At 46.9% G+C, this 24,986-nt stretch overlaps 1 protein-coding gene across 1 annotated transcript in view; it reads left to right on the top strand.

The window, feature by feature from the left end:
• LOC126195804 (cadherin-related tumor suppressor-like) overlaps positions 1 to 1,641 on the top strand; it is a 206,818-nt gene extending 205,177 nt beyond the window's left edge. Inside the window, exon 11 of the mRNA XM_049934439.1 lies at positions 1,480 to 1,641. Within this exon, the coding sequence (XP_049790396.1) occupies positions 1,480 to 1,641 (162 nt within the window). The remainder of the gene's footprint in view (positions 1 to 1,479) is intronic.
• The last annotated feature ends 23,345 nt before the right edge of the window (positions 1,642 to 24,986 follow it).

Here is a 24,986-nt window from a genome sequence, read left to right as displayed (position 1 = left end):
GTGAGATTTTGCTGCCAGAGTAACACATACCCATTACTTCTTAAATCCTTTTCAACGCATTACGTACAGTGACTACATTTTACATCTGTTCTCCCTAAGACGACTAATCGATGATTAATATAGTCAGTTAATTGATCATAGTCAAATACAGAACAGTAACTATAGCCCACACGTTTTAACTCGGTTGATTTTAAATGGAGTTACAGTGTGCAGGTCAAGCAAGTAATACAAGAGACAAGTGTCTGCCTTCACCGTGGATAGTTATCTTTCCTATCGGAGAAGGAGTGCCGGCCGCTGTGGCCGAGCGGTTCTAGGCACTTCAGTCTGGAACCGCGCTGCTGCGACGGTCGCAGATTCGAATCCTGCCTCGGGCATGGATGTGAGTGATGTCCTTAGGTTAGTTAGGTTTAATTAGTTGTAAGTTCTAGGGGACTGATGACCTCAGATGTTAAGTCCCATAGTGCTCAGAGCCATTTGAGCCATTTTGACCTCGTCTGTTGACTGACAGAGACCACCGACAGTTGAAGAAGGTTGTAATGTGTAATAGGCAGACATCTATCCAGATCATCACACAGGAATTCCAAAGTGCATCAGGATCCACTGCAAGTAGTATTACAGTTAGGCAGGAGGTGAGAAAAGTTGGATTTCATGGCCAAGCGGCTGCTCATAAGGCACATATCACGTCGGTAAATGCCAAACGACACCTCGCTTGAAGTAAGGAGTGTAAAGATTAGACGATCGAACAGTGGAAAAACGTTGTGTGAAGTAACGAATGACTTTAGGGTGCGGGCATGGCGAATACCTGGTGAATGTCATCTGCCATCGTGTGGTACTGCCAACAGTAAAATTCGGAGGCGGTGGTGTTAGGGTGTGGTCGTGTTTTTCATGGAGGGGGCTTGCACGTGTTTTTCATGGAGGCGGCTTGCACCCGTTATTGTTTCGCGTGGAACTATCACAGTACAGACCTACAATGACGTTTCAAGCACCTAATTCTTCCCACCGTTGAAGAGCAATTCGCGTATGGCGATTGCATCTTTGAACACGGTAGAGCACCTGTTCATAACGCACGACCCGTGGCGGAGTGGTTACACGACAATAGCATCCCTGTAATGGACTGGCCTGCACAGAGTCCTCACCTGAATCCTATAAAACACATGTGGGATGTTTTGGAACGCCGACTTCGTGCCAGGCCTCACCGACCGACATAGATACCTCTCCTCGGGGCAGTACTTCGTGAAGAATGGGCTGCCATTCCCCAAGAAACCTTCCAGCACCTGACTGAACGTATGCCTGAGAGAGTGGAAGCTGTCATCAAGACTTCGGATGGGCCAGCACCATACTGAATTCAAGCATTAGCGATCGAGGATGGCACGAACTGGTAAGTCATTTTCAGCCAGGTGTCCGGTTACTTTGATCACATAGTGTATATAAAAGAACGGCATTTTAGACGCTTGACCCATCTTGGAAAAATTTCTGCAGACAGCAAAGTCGGCGGCACCTCGGCGTTTCAGTGATTTCCGGGTGTACCTGTACCGCTGGTCGGCAGACTGTTCCCGTAAGCTCCGCACATTCTCTGTGGATGTGTCTCGTGTGTACATAGGGTCAGCAGTGGCGGCGGCCGCCTCGTCCTACGTCTGGTAGTGTCTCTCCCTTGCGAGCAATGCTCGTCCTTGTGTTTTGTAAGGAATCCTCGAGTCCAGTTACGCTCACGGCCCGACGTGTTGTACGCGCGTTTACCAGACGACGCTGCAGCAGGCGTTTGAGAAGTCGAGTAAGGCGTCCTCAAACTGACCGCCGCGGATCTCGCAGACAGAGAGCGCGAGCGACAAATGATACAGCGGCAGGGCGACCGCAACAGAAGTAGAATGCCTGCGAGCCGGGAACAGGTTCTGCTCGGGCTGAAGAATATCTCCGTAACAAGCAGGGCCGACGGCGCGTCATAACAGGCCCCTCGTAATGAACGCCATCAGTTATAAGCGAAACGCCAATGCGGACGGCTTTGCTGCCGTTTCGCCGACGTGCAGGCGGGCCAAAATGAAATCGGCCCCGAAAATATTCGTAGGAATTAACCCTCATTAATCGACGGGGGAACTGCTCGTGCCAGGTAATGTCGGAAGCCGTGACTTGGATGCAGCGGTCGGATCATTGTCACTTGTCTCGGCGTGCGCGTCTCACACGTACGCGGCTGTGTGAGGCGCGGTTCGTGCCTAGCTGAGTGCGCCACGGAGTGGGGCTCGCAATGCAACAGCGCAGGTTCAGGGGGAGTGTTAGGGGAAGCGCAATTCGTGGAAAACCTCTGCGGAAGAAGGAACGAAGGAAGTTCAGTATTTAACGTCGTCCGCATCTTGCGGTCTGTTAGCTAGCGTTGCTGCCTCTAGATCACGGGGTCCTGGTTCGATTCCCGCTCGGATTGGGGATTTTCTCTGTTCGGGGACTGGGTGTTTGTGTTGTCCTCATCATTTCATCATCATCATCATCATCATCATCATTCGTGACAGTGGCTAAATTGGACCGAGTAAAGAAATTGGACTGTGTGAAAAATTGGGACTTTGTACGGGCGCTGATGACCACGCAGTTGAGCGCCCTACGAAACCAGAGTTTAAGCGTGGAAATGTTTCGGCAAAACCTCCAAGAAAGTCTGCAGTTCAAATCGTAGTAGCAAACCGAGCCGAAAGGGACTCTGTAGCGAATAAAAATTCGTAACCATCCGAAAAAGAGTTCGAACATCAAAATGTATTGCTCGAATGAGGCAAAGCCTAGATCAAAATCCGATGAAAACTTGAAGCCGTTTATCTGTGCAAGTGGTAACTGAGAGATCGTCGTTTTGAAACATTGTGAACAATGATCTGTATCTCTATCCTTATAAATTTACTGTTGTTCTCGAGTTAAAAGATGCAGATGAACTTTCGCCCGCTTATTTCTGCCCGTGGTTTCTCAGTGACGTGGAATCAGGACGTTTGGATACTCAGTTTTTCGTTTGGACGAGGACTGGTTCAGCCTGTTTGGCCACGTGAGCTAACAGAACACTCTCCATTATGCATCAGAAAATCCACTTCAGCACTCTTAAGAACCGCTGTATAAAGATTGGTATTTGACGTACATTGTCTGGTTTCCCCACCGCAACCATTCTTTTGCCAAACTGTTATGCTAACTGGTATGTCCAGGACTGTTTAAGCTGTGTTTCTGTTGTGTTGGCAGAAGAGCCAACACCGTGTTACTAGTGGAGGCCGAAATGCACACGTTTTAACTCACGCAGGCTGACGTGAGGAGAGAAGGACTATACTGACGTGAGGTTTGGAACATGACAAGGAATGTGAATTCAGAAAGCGGACGTAATTAGATCGATACTTTAATCCAGTAATGATGAACGTCGCTCTTGACGGTACACGAGTCACAATATTATCTGTTCAGAAGACATAGTAACTGAATATGGCGCCTTGCTAGCATGTAGCAAATGACGTAGCTGAAGGCTATGCTAAACTGTCGTCTCTACAAATGAGAGCGTCTGTAGTCAGTGAACCACCGCTAGCAAAGTCGGCTGTACAACTGGGTCGAGTGCTAGGGAGTCTCTCTACACTAGACCTGCCGTGTGGCGGCGCTCGGGCTGCAATCACTGATAGTGGCGACACGCGGGTCCGACGTATACTAACGGCCCGCGGCCGATTTAACGGCTATCACGTAGCAAGTGTGGTGTCTGGCGGTGACACCACAGTTCCGATCGTCTCACAGAAGACGAACGACTGCACGGATGTACTGAGCAAGAGGGAGCAGCAGCACTGCACAGCACAGCACAGCACAGCACACGCCGCCGCCTCGCTCCACAGCACCGGCGCGACTGCGGGAGGCGTCGAGTGGGGGCCGTGATCAGAGGCAGTGTGTGTGCCACCTCCAGGCTGCCCCTCACCTGTGCGGTGTACACAAATGACCCTCACACGTCGAAGAGGGACTGCAGAGCTCAGAAAACGACGCTGCTGCTGCCCCTCGGGCAGAGCTGCTAGTCCCGCGAACGGAGCAGAGCGCCGCACCGCTGCAGCCCCCTGCGTCAGCCTCAGTGTAAGCTTTAGCCGGACCAGCTGCATTTCGCCCACGCCGTATGTGACAGGCACGGAATGGGCAGTAGCCTCGCCGGCTGCTGACTAGCTGAGAACTCAGTAGGCCAACACAACATTCTTACCATTTTTTGAGTCGTCAGTCTCCTGACTGGTTTGATGCGGCCCGCCGCCAATTCCAATTCCTCTCCGGTACGAACCTGTTCATCTAAGAGTAGCTTTGCAACTTACGTCCTCCATTATTCGCTGGATGTATTCCATTCTTTGCCTTCCTCTACAGTTCTTGCCCTCTATACAGCTCCCTCTAGTACCGTGGAAGTCATTCCCTGATGTCTTAACACAAGTCCTATCATCCTTCCCTTCTCCTTATCAGTGTTTTCCACGTGTTCCTTTCCTCTCCGACTCTGCCCAGATCCTCCTAATTCCTTATCAGTCCACCTAACTTCAGCACAACAATATTTCGATTCTCTTCTTTTCCGGTTTTCCCATAGTTCATGTTTCACTACCATACAATGCTGTACACAATGTACATTCTCAGAAATTTCTTCACAAATTAAGGCCTATGTTTGGTACTAGTAGACTTCTCTTGGTCAGAAATGTCCCCTTTGCTAGTGCTAGTCTGCTTTTGATGTCTTCCTTGCTCCGCCCGTAATTCGTTATTTTGCTGCGTAGGCAGCAGATTTCCTTAACTTCATCTACTTCCTCACCAGCAGTTCTGATGTTAAGTTTCTCGCCCTTCTCATTTGTGCTAATTCTCGTTACTTTTGCATTTCTCCGATTTAATCTGAGTCCATATCCTGTACTCAAGAGGTTGTTCATTCCGTTCAGCAGATCATGTAATTCACTTTCACTCAGGACAGCAATGTCATCAGCGAATAGTATCATTGATATCCTTTCTCCTGGAATTTTCATTCCACTGCTGACCCTTTCTTTTATTTCCCTCATTGCTTCTTCGACGTACAGATTGTGAACAGCTGCGGCGAAAGACTTCATCCTTGTCTTACACCATTTTTAATCCGAGCACTTTGTTCTTCGTCGTCCACTCTTGTTATTCCCTCTTGGCTCTTGTACATATTTTATATCACCCGTCTCTCTCTATAGCTTACCCCTATTTTTCTCAGAATGTCGAACATCTTGAACCATTTTACACTGTCAAACGCTTTTTCCCATGTCGACAAATCCTATTAACGTGTCTTGATATTTCTTTACTCTTGCTTCCTTTATTAACCGCAACGTCAGAGTTGCACCTCTCGCGCCTTTACCTATTCTGAAGCCAAACTGATCGGCAACTAGCGCATCCTCAATTTCCTTTTCCTTTCTTCTGTATATTATTCTTGTCATGAAGTTGGATACATGAGCTGTTAAGCTGATCGTGTGATAATTCTCACGCTTGTCAGCTCTTGCAGTCTTTGGAATTGTTTACATCCACATGGATACTCTGCAAATCACATGTAAGTACCTGGCAGAGGGTATGATATTTTCCGAAAGTCAGACGGTCTGTCGCCACACTGATCCAATCTACACTCCAACGTTTCATTGCCACTTTCCCAAAAGATTTTAGATATTCTGATGGAATGTTATCCATCCCTTCTGCCTTATTTGATCTTAAGTCCTCCAAAGCTCTCTCAAATTCTGATTCTATTACTGAATCCCCTACGTCTTCTAAATCGACACCTTTTTCTTCTTCTATCACACTAGACAAATCTTTCCCCTCATAGAAGCATTCAATGTACTCTTTCCATCTATCCGCGATCTCCTCTGCATTTAGCAGTGGAATTCCCACCGCACTCTTAATTATCCACACTCGCATTTAATTTCACAGACTTTCCTGGCCGGCCGAGGTGGCCGAGCGGTTCTAGGCACTACAGTCTGGAACAGCGCGACCGCTTCGGTCGCAGGTTCGAATCATGCCTCGGGCATGGATGTGTGTGCTGTCCTTAGGTTAGTTAGGTTTAAGTAGTTCTAAGTTCTAGGAGCCTGATGACCTAAGTTAAGTCTCATAGTACTCAGAGCCATTTGAACCATTTGACTTTCCTGTATGCTGAGTCAGTCCTTCTGACAATCATTTGTTTTTCGATTTCTTCACATTTTTCATGCAATCATTTCCTTTTAACTTCCCTGCACTTCCTATTTATTTCGTTCGTCAGCGACTTGAATTTCTTTATCCTGAATTTCCCTGAACATTTTTGTACTTCTTTCTGTCATCGGTCAACTGAACTATTTCTTCTGTTACTCATGGTTTCTTCGGAGTTACCTTCTTTGTAACCAAATTTTCCTTTCCAACTTCTCTTATTTTTTTAGAGAAGTTCATTTCTCTTCAACTACAATGCCTACCGAGCTATTTCTCATTGCTGTATCTATAGCCCTAGAGAAATTCAAGCGTATCTCTTCATTCCTTAGTACTTTTGTATCCCAAATGTTTCTTCGTGACTAACCTCTTGAACTTCATTCTACTCTTCATCGCTACTACATTGTGATCTGAGCTTATATCTGCACCTGGGTATGCCTTACAATCCACTATCTGATTTCCGAATCTCTATGTGACCACGATGTAATCCAAGCGAAATCTTCCCCTATCACCCGGTCTTTTCCAAGTATACCTCCTCCTCTTGTGGTTCTTGGACAGAGTATTCGCTGTCACTGGCTGAAATTTATTACAGCACTCAATTAGTCTTTCTCCTCTCTCATTCCTTGTCCCAAGCCCATATTCTCCTCTAACCTTTTCTTCTACTCCTTCCCCTACAACTGCATTCCAGTCCCCCATGACTATTAAATTTTTATCCCCCTTTACATATTGTACTGCCCTTTCCATATCCTCGTACATTTTCTCTATCTCTTCATCTTAAGCTTGCAACGTCGGCATATATACCTGAACTATAGCTGTTGATGTTGGTTTGCTGTGGATTCTGATTAGAACAATCCGGTCACTGAACTGTTCACAGTAACACACTCTCTGCCCTACCTTCCTGTTCATAACGAATCCTACTCTTTTTATATCATTTTCTGCTTCTGTTGATATTACGCTGTACTCGTCCTACCACAAATCGTTGTCTTCTTTCCACTTCACTTCACTGACCCCTACTACATCTAGATTGAGCCTTTGCATTTCCCTTTTCAGAGTTTCTAGTTTCCCTATCACGTTCAAGCTTCTGACATTCCACGCGCCGACTCGTAGAACGTTATCCTCTCATGGATTATTCAATCTTTTCCTCATGGTAACCTCCCCCTTGGCAGTCCCCTCCCGGAGATCCGAATGGGGGACTATTCCGGACTGTTTTGCTAGTGGAAGGATCATCATGACACTTATTCAATTTCAGGCCACATGTCCTGTGGATACACGTTATGTGTCTTTAATGCTGCGGTTTGCATTGCCTTCTGCATCTTCATGCCATTGATAATTGCTGATTCTTCCGCATTTAGGGGCAGTTTCTCACCGCAAGGACGAGTGGTCTGAACCTACGTCTGCTCCTCCTCCCTCTTTGACAAGGCCGTTGGAAAATTAGAGTGACTTCTTATGCCGGAAGTCTATGGCCACCAATGTTGATCATTAATCAAAATGTGAGTGGTGACGTGTTTCGAACCCGCTGTCCACTTTTTTTGGCTGATTTCACTATGTTCCTTATTGTCCGTTGCGGTCGTCCCGTGACACCTGTTCAAGTTAATCGCGGATCCGTTTTTTATTGCAGAGGGCAGCTATCTCTGTGAGCGAACATGATCAGCTACCGTGCCGGTTTTTGTGTGCTTAGACCACGGGTGCCTTCTTTCACTTATGCTGTCTGTAGTGCGGCGCAAGTAGACAGATTTCAATGTTTCCAATGCCTGTTACGTGGCGTAATTACCCTTGTTGGTTCATTTTACGTAATCTAACATCGGTAAAAGAATCCAGGTGGTAGTCGGATCTGTAGCGATAGTTCTCGCATTAATTTCCACACCAGATTTGTAGACTAAATTCTATGGAAGGGGCTTTTCTGAACATGAGTAATATGCCTTAGGTTGTTAGTGAAGACAGACCAGAGCTACGCCGCGTTGTTTCGCTACCGAGTGTTAAAGACCGAAATGGCGGTGGCTTTGTGACACCTCTAACTCCTAGAAATGAACCAAGACGTCAGCAGTGGCCAGCGCTGTGCAAGCTAACCAGGGAAACGGGACTCGTGAAGACCACTTACTGCAACCGAGAAATTAAATTATCTCTTCCTTTACCTTTGATAGTGCTTTGCTAACATGAGAAATCTCATCTGCGACCTGTTGCAATACATCCTGTTCGTAGACCGCACATTTCTTGCTTACAGGCTGTTCTTTATTGACAGTCACGGCGTAAATCATTAGTTATGGGAAATGAAGGAAGTATTACATCGTGAAGCACGAGTCCGACATTTATCAAAGTTTATGGAGATCTCTATCACTATTAAATAACGAAACTTTCATTCTATTCGAAACTGACGACCGTCATCAGCATCGTTACGGATGTTCTCTTCACTCCCCGAGCATACGACTACCCTCTCGCGTCTCGTTGTGGCGGGAAAGAAAATAGCTCGCGATCGCAAAGGGAAACGCCGAGTGGCTAGCGCCTCCCGTCGGGTAGACCGTTCGCCTGGTGCAAGTCTTTGGAGTTGACGCGACTTAGGCGACTTGCTTGTCGATGGGGATGAAATGGTGATGATAAGGACAACACAACACACAGTCAGTGAGCGGAGAAAATCTCTGACGCAGCCGGAAATCGAAGCCGGGCCGTTAGGTACGATATTCCGTCGCGCTGACCACCCAGCTAACAGGGGCGGACTCTGATCGCAAGAATTTCTTGTTACGCTGTGTCAGTCCACGAAGACTGGTGGTTGCGGGCTGGTACGAAAGCGTACGTTTCCCCGTCGCATCCCGCACGTGCCACGTTAGTGACAAATCAGTCACAGTGACGTTCAGTCCTCGAGGCATTTAGGGTGTGGAGCGCAGTGTGCTGGATTATGCCATCTGGAGCGTCGATCACGAAGGGTAAGGCAGCAGACTTGCCAAATGTGTATGAATTCCTGAGGCACCAAACTGCTGAGGTCTTCGGTCCCTTGACTTACACACTACTTAAAGTAATTTATGCTAAAACAACACACACACACACACACACACACACACACACACACACACACACACACACCCATGCCCGAGGGAGGACTCGAACCTCCGGCGGAGGGGCCGCGCAATCCGTGACATGGCGACTCAAACCGCGCGGCCACTCCGTGTGACTTGCCATCTACTGCTGAGAGTTAATTGAAGCTCCAAACAAATTTATTTATTTATTTATTTATTTATTGCCAAATTATAGACCTGTTACCTGATGTTTAAAACAGGTCGTACATCTTACAATTTTGGTTTTTCATCTTTTTACAGTTTTCTTTCCTTTTGTTTTATCTACAACATTTACAAAGAATGATTCAAAATAACAATAATTTGAGGTTGAAATATAAATAAAATTTTGTTGTTTTTAAGAAGAATTTAAAAAGAAGATAGGATAGATAGACATTTGTTAGTACCATCACCGAGTGTGACTGGCGGTGAATACCTCGGAATGGTTTCATCGAGCCGTTGACCGCAAGTCACACAGACACACAAATGGTTATTAGTAGAGAAATAATGTTTCTTATCCTATTTGTTACTAATCCTATGTATTAACTACATTAGGTGCGCATCCATGTACAGCATCTGGTGTTTTCTTGGCTAGATTGCCAGCAATTTGCTTATTTACATTCACATCTCGGCTTCCTCCTCCTGTTCCTCCTCATTGTCACTATTTTCACTGTCACTGTGGGTATCGCTGTCCATCCTCTGGAGATTGCTGTTACGCTGCACATAGGCATGTCTGTGATGTCGTGTCCGCATATACTCTTCATGTGTTGTTTTTGAAATACTGTTTGTCAGTGCGTTTAATTGTGCCCAGTGTTCTTCGTCTCTTATTGCTGTGTATATATCTATGTCTGTATCTGTGTAATCTAAGTGTAGTGTATGTCTATTGTTCGCGTATTGCCCGCAGAAAAAGACAGTGTGTTCTGGGGAACCTTCTTCCCCGCATGTGCATGTAGGTGTCTGCCTCAGACTCACGCGGTTTAAGTGCGTGGGATAAGGTCCGTGCCCGGTTAAGAAATGTACCATACCGCGGCTGGGATCGATATGTCTCATTCTCAACCGCTCCCTTACGTCAGGGAGGAAGTCGTGCAGTCTACGTCCCTTATCACTTACATCCCACTCACCTTGCCATGTATCCAGACGCCAACTTTTAAGGTGACGTATCGTCTCTATGGGCACACCGGTTATTGTGTGTACCTTATCTAGTCTCCCCACCTTTAACCAGTACCTTGCAGCTCTGTATTTGATCGTGATATCTATGGGGCATATTCCGAGCACCACACACAGTGCATCCGCTGAGGTGGTACCGAAGGCTCCAGATAGCCTAAGTAGGACACTTCTCTGCCCTCGTCTGACGGATGCTTTGTTGGTGACCACGTTCAGTCTATGTGCCCATGTGCTAGCTGCAAAGCTGAGTACTGATTCGAAGAGCGCACAGTGGTATGTACGTATGACTGGTAGAGGTAGTCTGTACTGTTTTGAATTTAGCCTCACCAGTCCTGTTGTCATACCCGATACTGCCCACACGACGGATCCAAAGTTGGTGCGATGTGTCGCTCGGCCGCCGAGCTGGCCGCCGCGCCGCAGAGGCGCAGCGCCTCGGCTGGCTGGCTACAGGCAGCCCAGCCGCCACTCACTGAAAACAACCTGGCGTCAGGGTGCAGCCTTCAGTCGAGGCGTTCACCTCGCGAGGCGTCCCTTGCGGCATCGTGCCCACTTGTGTCTTACAGGGTGCCTCGGAAGCTGTTTTCTCGGATAACTAGACAACATACAAGCAAAACGTATCAATGGAGTTTAGTTCAGTATTTGAATTGTCAATACTTACTTTTCGTTTCTACATGATGTGTCGAAAGCAATTGGCAACATGCAGATAATCAATTTCTTCGATAGATACAATTTGCATGCAAGCTAATCACTCAATTTCATAAGCCACTGCAATCGTTCGTATCACTGCGGCTGTTGTACTGCTCTCTTCTAGTCCGGGTCTACTAGTGCGGCCGCCGCTATTCTCTTCGTGTTGATGCCCCTCCTGTCGTCATAATGGCTGACGTCGTCTCACAGCCCTCTGTGCTGCATCGTTCTCGATCTTCGCGCCGGCGCTTGTCGTTACGACGGAACATCCTTCCTCCGTGAGTGTAAATGTCAGACAGTGAGTACTTTGCTAGTGTGTTTTAACGTGAACGATCATTTACCTGTTACGTATTAATGCAACTGTGTCAGTTTACAAAGTACAGATATTACGTTTCAGAAAATGAGCACTGGGAAATACGAGGGCTATCTTGAAACTAAGGTTATAAGGCATGTAGGTTTAATATGGAATGCCCGTGAGGGAAGCTGGTTCCACTACCGTGTTGCGGGAAGCCAGCGGAAGCAACGAGCATTCGCAATAGTCAGTAGCTCGTCGATTAGTGGCGTGGTGTCTGTTAGAAATGTGCGTCCTCTGCCGGCTCCCGCCGTCTCATCCAAACTATTTGCAAAGCACGTTGCTGGCCCTACTGGTGGCGCTAAGGCCCTAACGGATGGTAATGGACCTGAACGTCGTAAGAATAATGGTTGGAATTAATCGATGGGACCATTGGGTGTGAATACAAAGAAAACAGGTTTCGCATCTAGTAGATGCACTGGTCCGAAACAATTCGCGTCCACGATGTGTGAAAGACTTCTTTAAAAGGTGACCAATGAAAACGACTGCATTTCCATTTCTGTGTTCATAATACGTAACTGCAAATGCTTTTTAGAAGACGCACTGTAATGGCTGTATGATGATTGGGACACCAGATACCGTACCAGGCAGACTACTTTTAGCAAATAAATACAAATAGTCCACGACCCAGAATCGAAACCTGCATGCTAAACCAAAACGCTATCCACTGCACCAACTGGAAAACACTAATCGTATCTCCTGACAGAGGTAGTTACCGTATTGTGTTGCCAAAGTGCCGATCTTTAACTTCTATTTACTGCCCGAAATATGCACAGGACGAAATTTTGTGAGAGACATTGTTGTATCGCCAGTATGTGAGGCATCGCGCTGCGAGTGTGCGAATTTTTCTTCACCCTGTATAATTCTTGTTGTCGCGTCAAGGAATGTCAGTTTCCGTGTAAGTTTTGTCCACACCTCTATCTCGCTACCACGTGTGTATCTATGTATAAGAGAACCAATTCTTGACCAGAACTCACACGTTGCAGTCGTACAGAGGTCAGTCTTACGGAGTTCATAGTTCGTCGACAAGATAACGCAGAGGGCGTATGAGCGTTGCTATATTGTGCCGCAGTGTGTTCGATTCACTCTGTTAGCCCTACAGCTCACTGGGATTACACGCAATTATCTCAATCGTGAGCGCATAAAAATTTTTCGTGCACAGTAGATACGGCCGCTCTGAGTTGGCGCGCACGTAGCTCAAGTCCAAAAGATATTGGCAGACTATGTGTGTATGCCGGGGCGATGCTGGCAATGCCAGTTTTGCGGTTGCAGGATTACAGTTAGACGCTGGACAAGTCGAGGACCCTGCCTGTGGCCTTCCGCTCGCATACGGTCGAGAAGATGCGCCGCACGCTGATTTCCCACGCTAGGGAGCGTCTTAAAGCTGACCTCGAACAGGTGTGCGTTTTAGAAGCTCACTGCTAGCGATTCGGGTATCGGTGGGAGTACAGCGTTGTATGGTAGTGAAAATTGGACTGTGGGAAAACAGGAACAGAAGAAAATGGAAGCATTGAGATGTGGTGCTACAGACGAATGTTAAAAATTAGGTGGACTGATAAGGTAAGGAAAGACGAAGTTCTGTGCAGAATCGGAGAGGAATGGAAGACATGAGGGAAGACTTACATGGTACTAGAGGGAGCTGTAGAGGGTAAAAACTGTAGAGGAAGACAGAGATTGGAATTCATATAGCGAATAATTGAGGACGTAGGTTGCAAGTGCTACTCTGAGATGAAGAGGTTGGCACAGCAGAGCAATTCCTGGCGGGCCGCATCAAACCTGTCAGAAGACTGACGACCCAAATAAAAAAATAAAAAATCCGACGGGTATTACATCTCACTAGGTATCGAAATTATTTGCAATAAGACTCAAATCCGGCGCTGTTAAGTTCATCCAATTCTTACTAATCGTGCAGTCCGAGTTAGCCTTCCATCGTACACCAAGGTAGCAATGGAATTGTCCGGCCTGGTACCTATTGATTTGGGATGCACTTCCACTGAGGAGCAGTGTTTAGCAGTAGCGTATTCCTCTAATTCGTCTCGCAGCTTCCTGAGGGCCTGCGCGTTCGAAACACCGACGCACAGGTCGTTGGCATATGCAGTGCAACAGAGTCGGATACTTGCTGTCGATATAGCTGTCGCCGATTTTCGGTTTTCACCGTGAGTGGTTCAAAATGGTTCAGATGGCTCCGAGCACTATGGGACTTACATCTGAGGTCATCAGTCCCCTAGAACTTAGAACTACTTAAACCTAACTAACCTAAGGACAGCACACACATCCATGCCCGAGTCACGATTCGAAACTGCGACCGTAGCGGTCGCGCGGTTCCAGAATGAAGCACCCAGAACCGCTCGGCCACAACGGCCGGCTCTCTGGGAGTGGTTCGAGTCCAATTGCGTAAGGGCCATTGATAACACTAATCTGAACTTTTTGTCAGACAATTTATTGGAAGCAGGTGTTCTTGAATCGATTTTTTACGCGGATTCTGGAAATAACTATTTTTGTCTATCACTCCAGGTTCTTACACAAAATAAGAAGCACTATTTTGACGATTTTCTCGTCGGAAACCAGACGTAAACAGTAATGAAATCCTAAACTCAGACTGGAATGTATACCACAGAGACAGGCTGGACAGTGAAGGGGGAGGCGTGTTTATAGTGATAAGAAGTGCAATAGTATCGAAGGAAATTGACGGAGATCCGAAATGTGAAATAATTTTGGTGAAGGTCACGGTTAAAGCAGGCTCAGACATGGTAATTGGATGTCTCTATAGGCCCCCTGGCTCAGCAGCTGTTGTGGCTGAGCACCTGAAGGATAATTTGGAAAATATTTCGAGTAGATTTCCCCACCATGTTATAGTTCTGGGTGGAGATTTTAATTTGCCGGATATAGACTGGGAGACTCAAACGTTCATACGGGTGGCAGGGACAAAGAATCCAGTGAAATTTTTTTAAGTGCTTTATCTGAAAACTACCTTGAGTAGTTAAACAGAGAACCGACTCGTGGCGATAGCATATTAGACCTTCTGGTGACCAACAGACCCGAACTATTTGAAACAGTTAACGCAGAACAGGGAATCAGCGATCATAAAGCGGTTACTGCATCGATGATTTCAGACGTAAATAGAAATATTAAAAAAGGTAGGAAGATTTTTCTGTTTAGCAAAAGTGACAAAAAGCAGATTACAGAGTACCTGACGGCTCAACACAAAAGTTTTGTCTCAAGTACAGATAGTGTTGAGGATCAGTGGACAAAGTTCAGAACCATCGTACAATAAGCGTTAAATGAGTACGTGCCAAGCAAGATCGTAAGAGAGTACGCATTAGGAGTGATTTAAAGTGGAATGATCATATAATGTTGATCGTCGGTAAAGCAGATGCCAGACTGAGATTCATTGGAAGAATCCTAAGGAAATGCAATCCGAAAACAAAGGAAGTAGGTTACAGTACGCTTGTTCGCCCACTGCTTGACTACTGCTCAGCAGTGTGGGATCCGTACCAGATAGGGTTGATAGAAGAGATAGAGAAGATCCAACGGAGAGCAGCACGCTTCGTTACGGGATCATTTAGTAATCGCGAAAGCGTTACGGAGATGATAGATAAACTCCAGTGGAAGACTCTGCAGGAGAGACGCTCAGTAGCGCGGTACGGGCTTTTGTTAAAGTTTCGAGAACATACCTTCACCGCAGAGTCAAGCAGTATATTGCTCCCTCCTACGTATATCTCGCGAAGAGACCATGAGGATAAAATCAGAGAGATTAGAGCCCACACAGAAGCATACCGACAATCTTTCTTTCCACGAACAATACGAGACTGGAATAGAAGGGAACCGATAGAGGTACTCAGGGTACCCCCCGCCACACACCGTCAGGTGGCTTGCGGAGTATGGATGTAGATGTAGATAGATGTAGAAATGTATCCTAAACCATTTCACACAAGGTGAGTTTTTAATCAAAACACATTTTAAAAATTAAATACATTTGAAAAATACTCCCCAGAACGCCTCTAATTTGTTTCGTGACTACCTTGTATATAAAAAAAAAAGTCAACAGTGGCCCACAAGTTTTTAAAATTTCTCTTCTTTGACTTCGTTGTAGATCGTTCCTCTTCAAGGCCCAACAGGAGCCGGCCAACATAGGTGGTGTCCGATGTCGCTGGTAGCCCCTCTTACTATCTCGGTGAAAACGTTCGCTCTGCTCTTCAGTATAATGTCCCAAATTCCCGGGAAGTAGTAGATATGTGAGTATAGATAATGGACTTTCACACTCATTTAACGACCCATCTTCTTGAAATTTTGCAATTTTTTTCTACAATGGATTTGTAATTAGGATCTTCGTTATTTTATAGAAAGTTCTAAGTAACCGGAAGGTGGTCATGCACCTTTTTCTCCTTTCTTCAGTGTCTTCTCGGAATCTTCATCCTTCATCAATTTGTCTCTTATTTTTCGAACTGCGCTCCTGAATATCAACTAAACAGAGATAACAGTCATTAAGGCGATTTTAAGGCTCCCTCCACACCATTGGAATCACAAATGCAATGCATATTTTCTTTCGTTTTGTCCACAACCTTAACCTTTCCACACAATAGATGCAAACTGTCTCTGGAGCCCGTCCCTTGTGCTCGTCACCAAGTTTCATTTTAAAATAAGCATGGCAAGCATTTCACACAAAATCTCTTAAGCCACTGTATAATTCCCAAAATGTAACAGAAAATATTTAGGTTCTTCACGCACCTGCGTGTTGATACACTAGTAACAACAGCAGGCCAAGTGTTTAATTACTCCTGTCTTAAATTCACAGAATAATCACAATATAGCACTGGTAATCCAAGCCTGTGAGACAAGCAACACTTCCTGGCTCACATAACAACAACCAGCATCAACAGATGTAACGACCTAAAGCTATACAGGGCCATACTGAGAAATTTACCTCCAACAATACAAATAACCTACTGGCTAAATGTGGGGAAACTGTATGTGATAGAAAAAACTGAAAACAGATTTGGAATAAGGGTGCAAAGTTGAGGTAGTATTAAATATTAGTTTTCGGTCATCTGATACTATGTCCGAAAGCACAGACACCATATCTATATAAGTATATAGTTCTGGCAATACCGGCCATGACCGTCTTCTTCTGTGCGGATGCACACATGTTACCCGAACCCTTACGGACATGGTAAGAATGTCTTCCACGAGTAATGAGTGTGTTGGGTAGGAACACTACGAATGTAGTGTGTGGACCGTCTTCTTCTGTGCGGATGCACACATATTACCCGAACCCTTACGGGACATGGTAAGAATGTCTTCCACGAGTAATGAGTGTGTTGGGTAGGAACACTACGAATGTAGTGTGTGGACCGTCTTCTTCTGTGCGGATGCACACATATTACCCGAACCCTTACGGGACATGGTAAGAATGTCTTCCACGAGTAATGAGTGTGTTGGGTAGGAACACTACGAATGTAGTGTGTGGACCGTCTTCTTCTGTGCGGATGCACACATATTACCCGAACCCTTACGGGACATGGTAAGAATGTCTTCCACGAGTAATGAGTGTGTTGGGTAGGAACACTACGAATGTAGTGTGTGGACCGTCTTCTTCTGTGCGGATGCACACATATTACCCGAACCCTTACGGGACATGGTAAGAATGTCTTCCACGAGTAATGAGTGTGTTGGGTAGGAACACTACGAATGTAGTGTGTGGACCGTCTTCTTCTGTGCGGATGCACACATATTACCCGAACCCTTACGGGACATGGTAAGAATGTCTTCCACGAGTAATGAGTGTGTTGGGTAGGAACACTACGAATGTAGTGTGTGGACCGTCTTCTTCTGTGCGGATGCACACATATTACCCGAACCCTTACGGGACATGGTAAGAATGTCTTCCACGAGTAATGAGTGTGTTGGGTAGGAACACTACGAATGTAGTGTGTGGACCGTCTTCTTCTGTGCGGATGCACACATATTACCCGAACCCTTACGGGACATGGTAAGAATGTCTTCCACGAGTAATGAGTGTGTTGGGTAGGAACACTACGAATGTAGTGTGTGGACCGTCTTCTTCTGTGCGGATGCACACATATTACCCGAACCCTTACGGGACATGGTAAGAATGTCTTCCACGAGTAATGAGTGTGTTGGGTAGGAACACTACGAATGTAGTGTGTGGACCGTCTTCTTCTGTGCGGATGCACACATATTACCCGAACCCTTACGGGACATGGTAAGAATGTCTTCCACGAGTAATGAGTGTGTTGGGTAGGAACACTACGAATGTAGTGTGTGGACATATAAGGTTAGAATGTGGGTCTCGCGGGAGGTGTCCGCGAGATAGTCCCTGCAGTCTCGCTATTCTCTGTGTCCTGCCATGTAAGCAGGGGATCCCGGTTTGGAGTCCCGGTCGGGATACACATTTTCACCTGTCCCCGTTCATATATATCAACTCCCGTCAGCAGCTGAAGGTATTAATATATAATTCTAATTTCGTTCTAAACAGCTGCAGGTCATCAATGGTGTCTGTTGTTTCAGACATGTCCGAAAGAACAGACGCCATATCCATATAAGTACGTTCATAAAAAATAAAATTTAAAATAACACCTTTTAGAGAACGTGTGGCGAGTGCAGATATAGAAGTTCGTTGTAGTTTATAACATGCTTCTGACGAATCAAAATGTTGCACGTATGGTGGTGTAGGCTAAAAATATTGCGTCAAAATACTTCTGACAAGCTCAAGTATAAAGGACTGCTGCTAGTTTCATTCACAGTAATTTAAGTTGTGCTCCTAGATTCCTGTCTGACCACGCACTCGGAAATCGCTACGTACTCGTCCCCATAATTGCAGTCGAAAGAGACGCAGGCTAACTTCGTTGCCGAATGATGCGGGCGTAAGCGGTAAGTGCATGAAATTTTGGAAGATTTCCTCTTTTAGGCTTCACAAAATTCCTCTGCATTGTTATTTAAGTTTTAAACACATTTCTGTAATTAATATGTACATCATCTGCGGAAGAAAGTACGCGAAGTCACTAATAATTTCAGCTAACACTCGTGTGATATACGTAAGCCGAGCGATCTTTTGGAATTTAATGATTTTTTAAACTCTTAATAATATAAAAAATAACAGGTATTTTGTGAGAATGTTGACCGAAACTGTTTTTTATGTTATAATCGATCAGAGTAACAACAACACAAACCATGTTTCTAACGAAGGAAAATAGTCTAGTATGAACTCGCTTTCCACCTGGGCGTGTCCTGGTGATTCTTCAGTAATATAATCACCAAATCTGAAGCTAAAACCGCTCAGTATGTTTAAAATAGCAAATTATGGGTGTAAATCACACCGAACCGAACGAGAGAGCCGTACCGAAATCCAAAACCTCTTCGTACGGTTGTCGAAAAATCGGCAGGTGGATCGATCGGTAACAGGCCTCAGAAGCTTACAGAATAGTAGCTTCGGATAAAGAGCCGAAAATGACGTCACTACCGAGGCTAACCTACGGCACCGGTCGGTACGAAAGGGTACAGTGGCAGCAGGTATACGCGATCGATCGTATCGAAGGCCTTCGAACCGGCGGACCACGATTTGCGACGAGAATCTGTCGCTTTCGACTGCGCGTGTGCGCCTGAAGGTGTACGCAGCGCGCGCTGTCGCTGCCAGAGTGAAGCCGCCGCCGCGCCGCGTCACGTGCTCCATCTGGGGCCGCAGAGGGCCGCGGCCAGCGGAACAGCGCCGTGCCGGCGGCGGCCGCAGGTTCGCGGCCCGGGGGAGCGCGGCGCCGCGTCGCTCCGCCTTCGGAAACGCCGTGCAACACCTGGTCTGCACGACGCGTATGGCACAGGTCCCCGCTGTGTTCCCGGAGCTATGCGGCACCAGACGTCCGACGCACAGGTTAGGCAGTTCTCAAAAACTACGCCCCACTGCTCTGTGGATTTATTCCATTGCGACCAGATAGCGAACACATCGACACGAATTCACCGTCGTGCTCCTTAAATGGCCTTACCGCGCTGCTGGCCCCGGTAATCGGACAGTTACCCCGACGCAAGATGCCGCAGCCGCCGCGACGACACCGAGTACGAGCCGATTCAGGTGCTCCGAGACAGTGTCGACGTAGTCGAGGGCTGTCTACAGCTACATCTACATTTACACGGATACTCTGCAAATCTTCACAATTCTCTATTGTTCGAGTCTCGTATAGCGCGCGGAAAGAACGAACACCTATATCTTTCCGTACGAACACTAATTTCCCTTATTTTATCATGGTGATCGGTTCTCCCTATGTAGCTTGCCGTCCAAAAAATATTTTCGCATTCCGAGGAGAAAGTTGGTGATTGGAGTTTCGTGAGAAGGTTCCGTCGCAACGAAAAAGGCCTTTCTTTCAATGATGTCCGGCCAAAATCCTGTATCATTTCAGCGACAGTCTGTCCCCTGTTTCGCGATAATACAAAACGTGCTGCCCTTCTTTGAACTTTTGCGAGGTACTCCGTCAATCCTATCTGGCAACGATCCCACACCGCACAGCAGTATTCTAAAACAGGACGGATAAGGCAGTCTCCTTAGTAGCTTTGTTTCATTTTCTAAGTGTCCTGCCAGTGAAACACAGTCTTTGGTTTGCCTTCCCCACAACATTTTCTAGGTGTTCCTCCCAATTTAAGTTGTTCGTAATTGTAATTCCTACGTATTTAGTTCAATTTACACCCTTTAAATTTGACTACTTTATCGTGTAATCGAAGCTTAAAAGACCCCTTTCAGCACTCATCTGGATGGCCTCACACTTTTCATCAAAAAATGGAAATGAGCGGACGGCATTGTGGTCCGAGAGTCCCTCATTGGCGGAAGTTGGCCCGCCGGGGGCCAGTACTTACTGCATTCCACGGCACATTGGGCGACTTGCGCGTCGGAGATGGGGATGAAACGATGATGAGGATAACACCACTCCCTGAGCGGAGAAAATCTCCTGCCCTAGCCAGGAATCGAACCCGGGCCCCCTGGCGTGACATTCTGCCGCGCTGACCACTCAGCTAACGGGAGTGTACAAACTTTTCGCTATTTAGGGTCACTGTGCCTCCGCGCTGCTACCGCATTTCTTATAGAAGCCCAAGTGAATGCCTTCCCCCTTCCCCACCCGTCATAACACAGTTGTGCCCCCATCGGCCCACATCCGTGATGAGGTACGTATTTCGACCAACTATTTGCCTGGCGTAAGAGGAAACGTGATTTATCCTACCAGGTGACACGTTTCCATTCGTCCACGATCAAATCCCGACGTCCCGCGAGCACTGCTATCGTGATCGACGGTGTATTTTGGTCGAATGGGTACACATACACTATCTGACTAAAAGTATCCGGACACCCCAAAAACATACGTTCTCATACCAGGTGCATTGTGCTGCTACCTACTGCCAGGTACTTCATATCAGCGACCTCTGTAGTCATTAGACATCGTGAGAGAGTACAATAGGATGCTCCGTGGAACTCACGGACTTCGAACGTGGTCAGGTGATTGGGCGTCACTTGTGTCGTACGTCTGTACGCGACATTTCCACACTCCTAAACATCCCTAGGTCGACTATTTCCGATGTGATAGTGAAGTGGAACCGTGAAGGGACACGTACAGCACAAAAGCATACAGGACGACCTCGTCTGTTGACTGACAGAGCCCGCCTACAGTTGAAGAGGGTGGTAGTGTGTAATAGGCACACATCTATGCAGATCATCACACAGGAATACCAAACTGCATCAGGATCCACTGCAAAGACTATGACAGTTAGTCGGTCGGTGAGAAAACTTGGATTTCATGGTCGAGAGGTTGCTGATAAACCACACATCACACCGGTAAATGCCAAACGACGTCTCGCTTAGTGTAAGGAGCGTAAACATTGGACGACTTTACAGTGGAAAAACGTTGTGTGGAGTGACGAATCACGTTACACAATGTGGCGATCCGATGGCAAGGTGTAGGTATGGCGAATGCCCGGTGAACGTCATCTGCAGCGTGTGTAGTGCCAACGTTAAAATTCGGAGGCGGTGGTGTTATGGTGTGGTCGTGTTTTTCATGGACGGGGCTTGCGCCCCTTGTTGTTTTGCGCGGCGCTGTCACAGCACAGGCCTACATGTACGTTTCAAGCACGCTCTTGCTTCCCACTGTCGAAGAGAAATTCGGGTATGGCGATTCCATCTTTCAATACGATCGAGGACCTATTGATAATGCACGGCCTATGCCGGAGAGGTTACATGACAATGGCATCTCTGTAATGAACTAGCCTGCACAGAGTCCTGACCTGAATCCTAAAGAAAACGTTTGCGATGTTTTGGAACGCCGACTTCGTCCGAGGCCTTATCGACAGACATCGACACCTCTCCTCAATGCAGAACTTCGTGAAGAATGGTCTGCCATTCCCCAAGAAACCTTCCAGCAGCTGATTGAACGGACGCATGCGAGAGTGGAAGCTGTCATGAAGGCTAAAGGTGGGCCAGGACCATATTGAATTCAAGCATTACCGACGGAGGGCAGCACAAACTTGTGAGTCATTTTCAAAAATGGCTCTGAGCACTATGGGACTCAACTGCTGTGGTCATAAGTCCCCTAGAACTTAGAACTACTGAAACCTAACTAACCTAAGGACAGCACACAACACCCAGCCATCACGAGGCAGAGAAAATCCCTGACCCCACCGGGAATCGAACCCGGGAACCCGGGCGTGGGAAGCGAGAACGCTACCGCACGACCACGAAGTCATTTTCAGCCAGGTGTCCGGATGCTTTTGATCACATAGTGCAAAAGCCGCCTGATTCCTAGCACCAAGATGAGCGATATGCGCCGAAACACGTGCGGTGGCGCCCCTGAGCCGCTGATCTCGGGTGCCGGGGACAGGCGACCAGCTGCAGCTGCTCGCCCACAGCCGACGGGCCACAGAGATGCGGCCTCTGCCTCTGCCTCTGCCGCAGTCGCAGTCGCCCAGGCGAGCACGCCCGCCTCATCGTCGGCACAGTCTGCACTGTGAAGAGGGGAGTACTTTCAGGCCGTCTCAGCTCTCTGGAGAGCCTTCTGAACCACTGGCGGCAGAGTAGTCGAGCTGGGTCAGCAAGTGTTTAGTTTCCACCAAATACGTTAGCAGTATACCGAATTCAGAAGCTAGTCACTCGTGTAACTATGTGAACAACCGAGCACGGCTAGAATTCACGGGCCACTGCACTGCTAGACAGAAAAATAGATTCTTGAGCCGTCGGCACGCGGACCGTGCATCCGATCGTGGAGGGTGCCGAAACTCTGACGTCAGCGTGTGGAGAAGCACGTTGGGGAATCGTTCCTAACGTGCAGAGCAATATCTAGGTATTCTGAACGTGCGTTTCAACGTTGACCAGTGGAATAGTAGAAGGCCACCTACGTCACAAACACGCCATCTCCCTTCGGTGCAGAGTTGTGAGGCGCCATATTGGCTTTCAGTTGAAGCTCGTATGCCATTTCAGAGCACCAGCAACCAGTGGAGCTCTTGGAACCAGCCGTTAATTGTATGGCACGTTCTAATGAAATGACGGGAAACGTCATATTCGTAGTAAAAGTAACCGGAAGGTGGTCATGCACCTTTTTCTCCTTTGTTCAGTGTCTTCTCGGAATCTTCATCAATTTGTCTCTTATTTTTCGAACTGCGCTCCTGAACATCAACTAAACAGAGGTAACAGTCATTAAGGCGATTTTAAGGCTCCCTCCACGTACTGTGAAACTGACGGCGCAGTTGACTTCCACGAAGGCGATCTGTGGTTTCCATCAGCAGCACAGGTCACCGAATGTGGTTGAGGGGAAGCTTCCCGAAGTCGACCGGCGACCCGTTGGGCGATCGGTGAGCGCTCCTTATCTTCACACTGCCCTCCAGTCTGCACGGTGGGAAGCAAGTATGTCCGTCACGCCTTCACAGGACTCACCTCGCAGACACTCCGTTGTGTGTCGACTGTGATACTATGGACACAGACGAGCACCGCCTGGTCTGCAGATCGGCGAGAGGCGTCCGGTTCTCGGTGCGACAGGTGTTGTCCCTAGTTACCCGTACGACTCTTCATCAGACACCTTCTCAAGTGCTCGTCTTTCCCGACACCGGATACTTCCTTCAAGCAAAGACGATCTCTGTGACATGGATACGTGGACACGCAGCACACTTGTTATTTGCTGATGGCGACAAATGTATCCTTCACTTCTGGCAGTTCCTCGATGAACGCCACTGTGCACTTGTCCGCAATCCAAAATACAGGCAAATTTTCTCCAAGTTTTTCTGCAGTGTCTTCCTTAAGCCACCCCGAGCTGGAGTGTTCATGTCACGATGAGTTGATCCCTGCCTCTTCCACACTTAGAACCGATATATTCACTGGTAATCGGCACGTTCATTTCAGTCTAACATCTTACAGCGCCCTCCTCCTCGCGTGACGCCGGTTTCCTGATATTCTCGGTGGTATTAATGACAAAAATAAATAATAAAAAAAAGAACGAAGCGAAAAATAAATGAATGATGTTCACTGTACATCTACCCCACGTTCCCTCTGCTTTCCTTTGCTTTTGCTGGGTGGGAACGGGACATGGTAGCCACGTCTCGGGTTGTGACCCCTGCCCACTTTGCCCAACATCTCCCTTTCGGCGTCGGGAAGATAGCTTAAAAACCGCAGTGTACAGCATCACGGATCTGCAATCAGATGACGTTATGTGTTTGTGGTTCGCGTCCCTCTACATACAAAAAATACATTTTTATTAGTTTAGCATAAGTATATACTATAATATGCGATGTTGTATAAGTGCACTCCTTTTGAGGAGTGAAATTGTTCCATTGGTCTAGTCTACAGGACACATTGCACTACCTACAGTAAGATATTTTGCCCTTTTCCTCCTTTTAAGTTTTGTAATTCAAATGATGTAGAGATTTTGCTACTAAGTAGGGACAGTGATCTAGTAACAATTACCTTAGGGTTTTACTAAACCGTGAGAATGGTGAAATAATTTTTATCTTATGTGGAGAACTTTTGTAAATGTGTATCGCACTATTCCTAATGGAACTTTTATAAGTCGTGTCCTTATTGACTGGATTTGGTACTTCCCTTTTTGCCTTGTAAAATTTTCACGGATATCCAAGTTTTTATTTATGAATACCAGAAATAGAACTGCCTGACTAGCATATGGACAAGAGAGGAAAGTACATTTTAATAGAGCTAATATAGGAATTTTACGCCCGTTCATTTCCTAAACAGTGTGATTTACGAGCCAAGATACAGCGAATAACTGCCGCTGAAGAGCGTTGCCAACGCGTATACCACGTCGGGACCACGCACCCTACGCACAAGTCGCACGGTTTCTGAGCGTTCAGCAAGACGGTGAAGTAGGCACGCTCAACGCTGACGTCCGACAGCACGGTCTGTATGCCGGTGGCTTCAGGTGCCGTTAACGGCAGTTTCGGCGTTCTTCCGCGAGAGGATACTTCCCCCATCTCAGCCGCTGCTCTTTTCCTCAGTTTATCGACAGAGGATACAGGGTGTACCAAAGAGAATCATTCGATTAAAAAAAAAAGCATAATTGTTATGTTATTTGAGATATGTGCGTGAACAATCTACTGTCGGAAAGAGCAAACTCCCGAGTTGAACACGGTTCCCG

Source organism: Schistocerca nitens, chromosome 7 (genome assembly GCF_023898315.1).
Source record: "Schistocerca nitens isolate TAMUIC-IGC-003100 chromosome 7, iqSchNite1.1, whole genome shotgun sequence".
NCBI lineage: Eukaryota > Metazoa > Arthropoda > Insecta > Orthoptera > Acrididae > Schistocerca > Schistocerca nitens.
Note: the sequence above shows the minus strand (reverse complement) of the source record. Positions and strands in the feature narration are given on the sequence as shown.